The sequence below is a fragment of the Takifugu rubripes genome, unplaced genomic scaffold (assembly GCF_901000725.2).
Source record: "Takifugu rubripes unplaced genomic scaffold, fTakRub1.2, whole genome shotgun sequence".
Lineage (NCBI taxonomy): Eukaryota > Metazoa > Chordata > Actinopteri > Tetraodontiformes > Tetraodontidae > Takifugu > Takifugu rubripes.
The window spans coordinates 1-10,494 of NW_021821665.1; the positions used below are offsets into that span (position 1 = coordinate 1).

Below are 10,494 nucleotides of genomic sequence, written 5' to 3' on the forward strand. Positions count from 1 at the left end.
AAGGCGTCACACAAGCCGTCAAGACACATAGACACATAGACGAAAAAGAAGTGATACTGTAATGTAATTCAATCATTATCATTTTATAACGCAATTCCTATATTAGCAAGGACCTCTTTAGTGTTCTAGGACATAAAATACACTGCTGAAAAGGTGAAGTTCTTACTCTCCGATGGAAGACGAGGATTGTTCGGGCTCCTCTGTGACGGTACTGTTCCTCAGTGCTGCGATTCCATCTGAAAAGATAAAGATGTGAAGAGCAGCTAAAAGAACACATCAACAAATCATCATTGCAGTTCCAATCAATGGCAGATTCCAAGAACAAACACGCTTTGCAATCAAAAAGCAAGTTTTAAAAGCTCATAGAAACACATCGGACCAACAATTATCAACTACTAATTGGAGCATGGCAGTAGGCTGACAGAGGGCCTCATTCACAAAGACATCCTCAGTTCTGCCAAAAGTGCTGACTGTTCAGTGGAAAGGCCCAAAAAAAGGAGAAGAACATCTAACCTCAACAAAGATAGTAAAGAGGAAATACACTGAATGTTTAAAGTTGTGAAATTTGCCCTTTCACCACTGCTAACCCACAACGAGCAGAATAATCGGTCATCTCTGATCGTATCTTTTGTTAAAAATCCTTTCTCAATATTATGGAAGCAGCAGTTGGCAGAAACCTTCATAGAATAATCAGAAATTGTAACAAAAAAAACAGAAAAAAACAGGAAGGGAGAGTGATGGCTCCCACCATTCTGTGACTCTTCGATCATTTCCTCTTTAAGATATTCGAGGAGGCCATCAAAGATTTCCAGGAGGTTCTTGATTGAATCCTTATCCCCGCGGATGACATTTTCACCTGTAACCATGCAGACATCTGTTATATTTACCACTCAACAAAAATAGAAGACAAAATATTCACTTTTCACTCAGAAACACATGTATGCCAAATAAAGTCCTTATTTCTTAAGTAGATCACGGTACCTGTAATGTGCGAGAGGCTGATCTGAAGGTAATCCAGGGACAGTGAATCAATCACTGACTGAACGTTATGGATATCATCCTCCTGACTTCCTGCCGCTGCGATATAATCTAAGCACAAACAAACACACCACTACGGATAAACAGAACACATAAAACCATTCAAAAACCACTGATCCAAACAATGGCACACATTTAAACACTTCAGCTCTAATTGCTTGCAATCACAACGCCGTTCATATTAAACAGCTCATGCTGCATTGCTAACTACAGCAACACCACAAGTTCGTCAACTCCAGAACCCCATATCATTAACCTTTGACCCTTGGTGGTGTGGATGGGAGTTGAGAAACTGGCAAGAATACACGCATGGTATATAATCCTAATGTATCCGGGATTAAGCAGGAAAAGCCTCACAAATGCTTGTTATGACAAAAATACTCTACATATTACTGCATCACGTGACTAAAAAAGCTCTTCAGGCTGTTTACCTGGAACCTTTTCCCCCAGAATGTTCTCGTAAAGAGCAATGAACACATCTGCATCACAGTCCGTCAGCTTCCTCACCCTGGGGTTTGTGTGACACTGGCGGAGCAGATTATTTGCCACATCGATCCAGTCTGCAGAAAACAAAAAAGTCAAGGGAGTCCTTCCGGTCACTGCGGGAGTCATTTTTCCTCTCACCGAACAGCGACCATAAACAGTGGAACCAAAAGAACGGCGTCAATAATTAACAGCAAGTTTTGGTCGTAAACTACATGGTAGTAATGGCTTAATGTTACTACAAACTACAGGCAATGGTACAGACTAGTTTAAATGCCATAAATCCCCTCCAGCTTTTTCCCCGAAACTTTCATCGGTAGTATGAAAATACTCAGGCATGGTGCTAATTTAGGAAGAAAGTACGTCTCTAAATGACAAAAACTGGAGACTGATGACTTAATCGTGTTTTAGATGTTAACGGTTAAATAAGACAAGTCCAAACTTTGACCATAAATGACAACGGGGAAGTAGCCGAAAGCAGGAAGCTAACGTTAGCGTCAATTAACCATACGTGTCGTTAGCCTTGAATGCACCGGACCACCGAATCCCAACTTACCTCTCTCCCCCTCCTGGGTTCCCATGAAACAGTTGGGAAAATGCGACGGCCGTGTGCTCAAAATCCACGACAGACAGACCTCATGAAGCCAAAAGCTCCCAAGTGTTCATGAATAGCTCCGGGTCGGTGACGGTGTTGTGGTTTTCACTGACTGACCAGGAACTCTCCGCCTGTGGCGATCCGGCAAGATCGTCAACCAGCCGAGCCTTTGAAGCGTTGTACCCGAGGCTAGCTCTATGCCAGAACTAATTGCCTTTTTAAGAATTAGCTAACATTCCACATAATATACAACACGACTCCAGTTCAATAATCAACGCATTTCGAGGTAATATAACTGCAAACATGCAGTCAATATACTGGTAATGGGGCGAACGGTGAGACAGGGAAGAGTCCAAAAATACGGCTCACCAAAAAGATGGGAAATTCCCATCAGCGCTGCTAACTCTGGTTTAAAATGGACGTCTTGTCTGATTGGATGCAACACTTCTTCTTTGCTGCGTGAATCTCTCTTTTGTTTGTTTGCCTCCCCTGCTGGTTACTTGGTGGTACTGTCTGCGAGGTAAAATCGTGGATCCGATAAAGTTCGCGTACACATTACGCAGTATTAATACGAGATTAAATAGCATTGTAGGATGTTTTAGGATGCGTGCCCAGTGGCTTTTGATCATTGGAAGATCAAAGTTCTTTTGAATCTGAAAAATCGCCAAATGTATCAGTGTTGTATCATAGTCCTGAAACAAGCATCCAATTGTTTCATGATTCCATTTCCATTTTTTTTTTACAGATATTTTCATTTTAAATGTTACAGCGTAACAATGTGTGAGGTGAAGTATTTGTTAGTGGTGAACTGTTTCTCATGAAGCAGAAGTGAAAATATAAATCACTGTAGCCCTTTGCAACAATGTAGTTTTATTTGACATAATTGAAACGCCGGTCTAGACAACCACATCTTGTGTGACTCATCAAAAACAACTGATTTCTCGAGTGGGAGAAGGGTTGCAGCATCAAATCACACAAAAAAAGACTTTCACTTTGCTATTGAAAACCTGCGGTGGTTACCCGTATTGGCCCGAATATAAGACGGTGTTTTTTGCGTTGAAATAAGACTGAAAAAGTGGGGGTCGTCTTACATTCGCGGTCTAGACATTATACCCATTCACAACGCTAGATGGCGCCAGATATCTTTAAAGCGAATGCTGAACTTAACGTCTCAGGCCAAAGCGAACCCCTGTCACGAAGAAGAAAACTAAAAATAGCGGTAGCACGAAGAAGAAAAATAAAAAATAGCGAGAAGAAATAAGAGAAGAGATAACAGAAAATATAGAAATGTAGCGACAATCTGGAGAAAAGTGGGTCGAAGATATAATCATTTGTTTCAGATGTACTGTAATTATTTTCTGTATAAAAATTAAATTTGGTGTTCAAAAAGTCGTTTTTCAAACTTGAGTCTTGAAAAAGAGGGGGTCGTCTTATAATCAGGGTCGTCTTATATTCGGGCTAGCGTGAAGTAATACAATGCAATGGATGTTTTTTTAAAACCTGATGATTCATATACCGGTACGTCTCAGGACAGATCTGCATACAAATACAACTTAGACAGGATCTTGGCCTGCTTGTCCTCCAGCACTTTCGGGGGTGTCTCACACCTGGACCCCGGGATCTCCAGTCCATACTCAGTGCAGATGCTCCAGTACACCAGGGGTCACCAACCTTTTTGAAACCAAGAGCTACCGCTTGACACACTCCTCTAAAATAAATGGATCGTGTGTATCAATAAATTAGAATGGGTAACAGAAAAGATCAATATTCAACGCTATTATTATTAATCTCAGCAATTGTTCAGATGATCACTTCCACATTTGATCAGAAAAAAATGTCGAGTTTTCACCAGACCCTTTCAACCATAAGAAACTAAACCATTTTAACAATTCATAAACTATGTTGAACCATGTTTTTAAAAGTTATGCAACATTTAAAAAAAAAATTAACTTCATATTGAATAAATCTTAACTGAACAAATCTACTGCAATTCTGCTCAAAATCTGTTACATTTTATAAACACATTTTTTAGCTCCTGGGCCTTCTCTGACTGTAGAATGCTTCCCGGTGGGCAGTTAGCATTAGCGTTGTAGCTTTCATGACGCGTAGTGAAGCGTCTCTCCACATTGTGCTGCTTCACTGTCATCACAGTCGCCCAACAGACGCAACATACACACCTTCCTTTCACAGTAGTAAAAAATTACTCTTCCTCCCATTCACTTTGAAAATGATAAATTTACTGTCTTCTTTTTGCCATGTTTTTGGGGTCTTCACTGCCCGCTAGTTTATTCTCCACAAGAGCAAAGGTTCTTTCATGCGCACAATACTGACCTTTGAACTAGGTCAGAGTTCACGTCACTTTATTTATATTTTTATTTATTTTTAAGACATTGTCATTTTAAAATCTATGTAAATGCAGGTGTGATTTTTAAAAAAATTCTTAGACACACCTCACTTGTGAGTTTTGCTATTTTTAGAACAGGCTTGCGGGCGACTCATGTGGTCATTGCGGGCGACTTGGTGCCCACGGGCACTGTGTTGCTGACTCCTGCTGTACTAGGCCAGCCACCTGGTTATGCCGCTCCATGTATGCCTTGCCTGCTAGCATCTTGCACCCTGCTGTGATGTGCTGGACTGTCTCAGGGGCGTCTCCACACAGCCTACACCTGGGGTCTTGTCTGGTATGGTAGACCCTGGCCTCTCTTGCTCTGGTGCTCAGGGCCTGTTCTTGTGCAGCCATGAGTAGTGCCTCTGTGCTGTCTTTCAGTCCGGCCTTTTCTAGGCACTGGTAGGTTTTCTCAATATCAGCCACTTCCTCAATTTGTCGGTGGTACATTCATGGGCTTATCCTTCCATGATAGCCCCTCGGGTTCCTCCTCCTTGGTGGGCTTTTGTTGCCTGAGGCATTCACTCAGCAGTGGGTCAGTGGGGGCCATCTTCTTGATGTACTCTCGGAGGCTTGTTGTTTCCTCCTGGACAGTAGTTCGGACACTTACTAGTCCTCAGCCCCCTTCCTTTCTCTTTGTGTACAGCCTCAGGACACTGGACTTAGGATGAAACCCTCCATGCATGGTAAGGAGCTTCCTTGTTTTGATGTCAGTGGCTTGTATCTCTTCCAGTGGCCAGGGTGTTATGCCAGCAGGGCGTAAGTGTTAATGGCAGGGCGTAAGTGTTAATGGCCTGGATCTTGTGCTTACCATTCAGCTGACTTTTCAGCACCTGTCTTAACCTCTGCAGGTATTTAGCTGTGGCTAACCTCCTAACTTCCTCCTCATGGTTACCAGTTACCTGGGGGATCCCCAGGTATTTATAGCTTTCCTGCACATCTGTGACGTTCCCTTCAGGTAGTTTAATCCCATCAGTTGTGATCAACTTTCCTCTTCTAGATGTCCACATTTATCTAGTCCTAATGACATCCCGATGTCTTTGCTATAGATCCCAGTGAGGTGAATCAGGGTCAATGTCACGTTCGTTCTTGGCACACAGCTTGGTGTCATCCATGTAGAGGAGGTGGCTGATGGTTGTTCCACTTCAGAACCCAAAGCCACTCTTTGTGATGATCTGGCTGAGGGGGTTTAAGCCGATGCAGAACAGCAGGGGGGCACAGGACATCTCCTTGATATATGCCGCATCTGATGCTCACCCGCACAATTGGCTTTCCAAGCTATCCCAAGTGATAGCAACCTCAGGAAGAAAGAACATGAGAAGCTGGAGAAATTTGTATTTTCTTGTATCCGTCCAGCTGCAGATGTCCTGAAACACTTACACAAAATGCATTTTTCACAGGCGTGTGGCTGTAAATAAGAGGAACCGTCACTTCTGCTAGTTATATTTTCATACCTTCATATCTATCGTTGCAATCTATTTTCTTAACCACTTGTTTCCTGTTTTCGGGGTCACGGAGAAAGTTCACATATGCTCTGAACGTGTTCTGGCACTTGTGATGCTAAAAAAAAAACCTGAATTCAACTGCTGTCTTTTACCACTTTAAATTGAATAATGTCGACTAAAGAGGGAGAGCAGAGACGTGTTGATCAGTTATTAAAAGCTTATGAAGCACACTATTTTTTATTTTGTTCATTGCCAAACTGGTCCAGAGCTGTAATAACAAGCGTAATAGATCACGTCATTGACACAAAGCTGCTGCTATTTTAGTAACTACCAGTGAGTAAATAAACAGACCCAAAGCTGCTGATGCGACTGGTTCATTCGTGCATCACAGGCACCAGTTTTCCTGCTTCAAAATGCACCGACACACAGTGAAAATACACTTTCACAAACCAAATATTATATATAAACCAGAAGCAGAATGTCCTGTTTTCAAGGTCTTTTAGCTGATTATCAATGCATCACCAACACCGTTACCATGGTTTCAGAGGCGACAAAAGATTTAATTGCTGATTTGATTACATGTCGGTCACTGATAAAGCTTCTTTTCACAGATCCACAAGAGGGAAAGAGAGCAGGATTCATCGTTCCAGCTCTTTTCTGCATTGAAGTTCTTTATATCACCACAGTTTTCGCCTTTCCCCCGTTCGGCTCCTTTGAACTCCAGTAACTGGAGAAAAAGAAGACTTGTGTCAGAAAACAACCAAAGTTAGTCCTCTTATCAAAGACAGTAACCTTGTAGACATCGCCGTCCCGTCCACCCATTTCCACGACCCCTCGTTGGTCACGTCGGTCAAGCCGATCCACATGTACTTCTGGAACCGGTTGGCAAAAGCCTTGTTTCCAACACAAACCATCAAAAAGGTGATTAAATTAAACTCTCTGGTGAATATTTGGTCCTGCTCTTGTGAACTGTGATACCTGCTCTTCTTTGCTGTTGATGATCAGCAGGTCTGCACCTTTCTGAAAACAGTCACTTCTGCTCTGATTCCAGGTTTTCTTGGTGGAGGAAACTTGGTAGAGACTTCCGCTGAAATACACCCATCCTTTTCCAGCGGGGCAGGAAACACACATGGAAAAATCATATAAATGTGTTTCAATAAGTCAGAGTCTCATCTGTGAGAAATGAGAACTCTGTGGAGGAGAAACTTCAGAATAAACCTTCATCGTTGAAAATTTGAGGGTGTAGAGATTAAATTAGCAAAGTACACATATGGAGAAGTTTTCAGGTTGTTTTTTTTTTGAGTCTTTGGCACTTATCAGAATCTCTGAAAAATGACCTTTCTTCAGTTACCTCGTAACATTTTTTGTAATTCGTCGGTGTCTTTGCTGAGGTTGTTGAAGCGCTGTTGGACCTCCCTGTTTTGGGTCAGTAGCTGACTCGTCATGTTGGTGTAGATGGTGACCAGTCGAGCCAGTTGCTTTTCTGAGCTGTGCTTTGTATCTGTGACACATTCCCGATGAAACATTACTCCATTTGCTGCCATCGCTGACATCAAAATGAAAAGATAATCGTTGGCGAAGTAAACAACCAGACGTTTGTGGAGAAAGTATAATAATTTACACAGGAAACCCATAGTTGTGAGGCCAACCACCAAGTGAAGGCAGATCAGGGCCAGAAGTGCAGCAGCTCGGCGCGGCCTTTTGTCCGAACGTTGATCATTTTCAGCAACTGTAATGCAAAAAATACATTATAAAAAGTTTCATTTTCTGCATCAGTCCAAATGTCATTAACGTTTTTGTGCTTTCATTATTCTAGGTGTCTCTTCTGCTATATCTAGGATGTGTTTTAACCTTTATCTGCACAAGCCAACACAACGATTAGAATATTTCCTGGGATTAAATTTCATCCTGAAGCCAAATTTTCCAAGATTTCTGTCCTTTTGTTTTACAAACATGATGTTAAGACTCAGAACTAGTTTCTCTTTTAGCAATTCTTGTATTTTAACTGCGACAATCATCAACAACACATCTTTCTCTGTGTTGGTTACCTGAAAACGAGGCTTGTGGGGTCTTTACCTCCTGATTGGAATCCTTGTACACATGTCCACAACACTGACGACAACGCTCCATCCTGTCTGGGTGACCTGCTGGTCTCTCTACGTTCGCATAGAGGTCAAAGTCATCAATCATGTCCATCTGTTCTGATGGTCCTGCTGCAGATGTCTTGAAACACTTACACAGCATTCATCTTTAACACTTGTCTGGTTTTAAATAAGAGGAACTGTCACTTCTGCTACCGGTAGTTTACACTAAACGTGATGTTGTATAAACATAAAATGCTGGAAGAAAAAAACTGAGCTCAACTGGCTTTTACCACTTTAAATTGAATAATGTCGACTAAAGAGGGAGAGCAGAGACGTGTTGATCAGTTATTAAAAGCTTATGAAGCACAATATTATTTATTTTGTTCATTGCCAAACTGGCCCAGAGTTGTAATAACAAGCATAATAGATCACATCATTGACACAAAGCTGCTGCCATTTTAGTAACTACCAGTGAGTAAATAAACAGACCCAAAGCTGCTGATGCGACTGGTTCATTCGTGCATCACAGGCACCAGTTTTCCTGCTTCAAAATGCACCGACACACAGTGAAAATACACTTTCACAAACCAAATATTCAGAAGCAGAATGTCCTGTTTTCAAGGTCTTTTAGCTGATTATCAATGCATCACCAATACCGTTACCATGGTTTCAGAGGCGACAAAAGATTTAATTGCTGATTTGTTTACATGTCGGTCACTGAAAAAGCTTCTTTTCACAGATCCACAAGAGGGAAAGGGAGCAGGATTCATCGTTCCAGCTCTTTTCTGCATTGAAGTTCTTTATATCAACACAGTTTTCGTCTTTCCCCCCGCCGTTCGGCTCCTTTGAACTCCAGTAACTGGAGAAAAAGAAGACTTGTGTCAGAAAACAACCAAAGTTAGTCCTCTTATCAAAGACAGTAACCTTGTAGACATCGCCGTCCCGTCCACCCATTTCCACGACCCCTCGTTGGTCACGTCGGTCAAGCCGATCCACATGTACTTCTGGAACCGGTTGGCAAAAGCCTTGTTTCCAACACAAACCATCAAAAAGGTGATTAAATTAAACTCTCTGGTGAATATTTGGTCCTGCTCTTGTGAACTGTGATACCTGCTCTTCTTCGCTGTTGATGATCAGCAGGTCTGCACCTTTCTGACGACAGTCGCTTCTGCTCTGATCCCAGGTTTTCTTGGTGGAGGAAACTTGGTAGAGACTTCCGCTGAAATACACCCATCCTTTTCCAGCGGGGCAGGAAACACACATGGAAAAATCATATAAATGTGTTTCAATAAGTCAGAGTCTCATCTGTGAGAAATGAGAACTCTGTGGAGGAGAAACTTCAGAATAAACCTTCATCGTTGAAAATTTGAGGGTGTAGAGATTAAATTAGCAAAGTACACATATGGAGAAGTTTTCAGGTTGTTTTTTTTTTGAGTCTTTGGCACTTATCAGAATCTCTGAAAAATGACCTTTCTTCAGTTACCTCGTAACATTTTTTGTAATTCGTCGGTGTGTCTTTGCTGAGGTTGTTGAAGCGCTGTTGGACCTCCCTGTTTTGGGTCAGTAGCTGACTCGTCATGTTGGTGTAGATGGTGACCAGTCGAGCCAGTTGCTTTTCTGAGCTGTGCTTTGTATCTGTGACACATTCCCGATGAAACATTACTCCATTTGCTGCCATCGCTGACATCAAAATGAAAAGATAATCGTTGGCGAAGTAAACAACCAGACGTTTGTGGAGAAAGTATAATAATTTACACAGGAAACCCATAGTTGTGAGGCCAACCACCAAGAGAAGGCAGATCAGGGCCAGAAGTGCAGCAGCTCGGCGCGGCCTTTTGTCCGAACGTTGATCATTTTCAGCAACTGTAATGCAAAAAATACATTATAAAAAGTTTCATTTTCTGCATCAGTCCAAATGTCATTAACGTTTTCGTGCTTTCATTCATTTAGGTTCTCTTCGGTGTCTCTCTGCTATATCTAGGATGTGTTTTAACCTTTATCTGCACAAGCCAACACAACGATTAGAATATTTCCTGGGATTAAATTTCATCCTGAAGCCAAATTTTCCAAGATTTCTGTCCTTTTGTTTTACAAACATGATGTTAAGACTCAGAACTAGTTTCTCTTTTAGCAATTCTTGTATTTTAACTGCGACAATCATCAACAACACACCTTCTTTCTCTGTGTTGGTTACCTGAAAACGAGGCTTGTGGGGTCTTTACCTCCTGATTGGAATCCTTGTACACATGTCCACAACACTGACGACAACGCTCCATCCTGTCTGGGTGACCTGCTGGTCTCTCTACGTTCGCATAGAGGTCAAAGTCATCAATCATGTCCATCTGTTCTGATGGTCCTGCTGCAGATGTCTTGAAACACTTACACAGCATTCATCTTTAACACTTGTCTGGTTTTAAATAAGAGGAACTGTCACTTCTGCTACCGGTAGTTGTACAACTAAAC

At 41.9% G+C, this 10,494-nt stretch overlaps 3 protein-coding genes across 5 annotated transcripts; all 3 read right to left on the reverse strand.

Moving 5' to 3' along the window:
- Positions 1-30: 30 nt before the first annotated feature.
- Positions 31-2,524, reverse strand: LOC115248754 (centrosomal protein of 95 kDa-like). 2 transcript variants are annotated; one of them, XM_029832541.1, is made up of 5 exons: positions 2,078-2,524; positions 1,470-1,598; positions 982-1,111; positions 749-856; positions 31-236 (listed from the first exon to the last, which is right to left on the reverse strand). In XM_029832541.1, the coding sequence occupies exons 2-5, from the start codon at positions 1,521-1,523 to the stop codon at positions 163-165; spliced, it is 366 nt and encodes a 121-aa protein (XP_029688401.1). In that variant the 5' UTR covers positions 1,524-1,598; positions 2,078-2,524; the 3' UTR covers positions 31-162. The 2 variants fall into 2 exon arrangements, with proteins under 2 accessions (XP_029688401.1, XP_029688400.1); XM_029832540.1 differs by having other exon boundaries at positions 37-236; positions 982-1,089; positions 2,078-2,514.
- A 3,626-nt stretch (positions 2,525-6,150) lies between these two features.
- Positions 6,151-8,252, reverse strand: LOC115248745 (CD209 antigen-like protein A). Of its 2 annotated transcripts, none has more exons than XM_029832539.1 (6): positions 8,024-8,252; positions 7,569-7,676; positions 7,299-7,448; positions 6,926-7,050; positions 6,740-6,840; positions 6,151-6,674 (listed from the first exon to the last, which is right to left on the reverse strand). In XM_029832539.1, exons 2-6 carry the CDS (start codon positions 7,579-7,581, stop codon positions 6,620-6,622), a joined length of 444 nt encoding a protein of 147 aa, XP_029688399.1. In that variant the 5' UTR covers positions 7,582-7,676; positions 8,024-8,252; the 3' UTR covers positions 6,151-6,619. The 2 variants fall into 2 exon arrangements, with proteins under 2 accessions (XP_029688399.1, XP_029688398.1); XM_029832538.1 differs by having other exon boundaries at positions 7,996-8,252.
- A 493-nt stretch (positions 8,253-8,745) lies between these two features.
- On the reverse strand, positions 8,746-10,476 carry LOC105419697 (CD209 antigen-like protein C). The gene is made up of 6 exons (XM_029832542.1): positions 10,226-10,476; positions 9,787-9,894; positions 9,515-9,666; positions 9,142-9,219; positions 8,956-9,056; positions 8,746-8,890 (listed from the first exon to the last, which is right to left on the reverse strand). The coding sequence occupies exons 1-6, from the start codon at positions 10,419-10,421 to the stop codon at positions 8,746-8,748; spliced, it is 780 nt and encodes a 259-aa protein (XP_029688402.1). The 5' UTR covers positions 10,422-10,476.
- Between the last annotated feature and the right edge of the window lie 18 nt (positions 10,477-10,494).

Coding starts and splice junctions, on each gene's coding strand:
- LOC115248754 (XM_029832540.1), bottom strand. CDS start 2,102: ATGGGAACCCAGGAGGGGGAGAGAG. Junction 1,599..2,077: donor AACCCAGGAGGGGGAGAGAG/GTAAGTTGGGAT, acceptor TGTTTTCTGCAG/ACTGGATCGATGTGGCAAAT. Junction 857..981: donor CAGCCTCTCGCACATTACAG/GTACCGTGATCT, acceptor GCATGGTTACAG/GTGAAAATGTCATCCGCGGG.
- LOC115248745 (XM_029832538.1), bottom strand. CDS start 8,191: ATGCTGTGTAAGTGTTTCAAGACATCTGCAGCAGGACCATCAGAACAG. Junction 7,677..7,995: donor CCCACAAGCCTCGTTTTCAG/GTAACCAACACA, acceptor TTTGCATTACAG/TTGCTGAAAATGATCAACGT. Junction 7,051..7,298: donor ATTACAAAAAATGTTACGAG/GTAACTGAAGAA, acceptor CCGCTGGAAAAG/GATGGGTGTATTTCAGCGGA.
- LOC105419697 (XM_029832542.1), bottom strand. CDS start 10,421: ATGCTGTGTAAGTGTTTCAAGACATCTGCAGCAGGACCATCAGAACAG. Junction 9,895..10,225: donor CCCACAAGCCTCGTTTTCAG/GTAACCAACACA, acceptor TTTGCATTACAG/TTGCTGAAAATGATCAACGT. Junction 8,891..8,955: donor GGGACGGCGATGTCTACAAG/GTTACTGTCTTT, acceptor CTTTTTCTCCAG/TTACTGGAGTTCAAAGGAGC.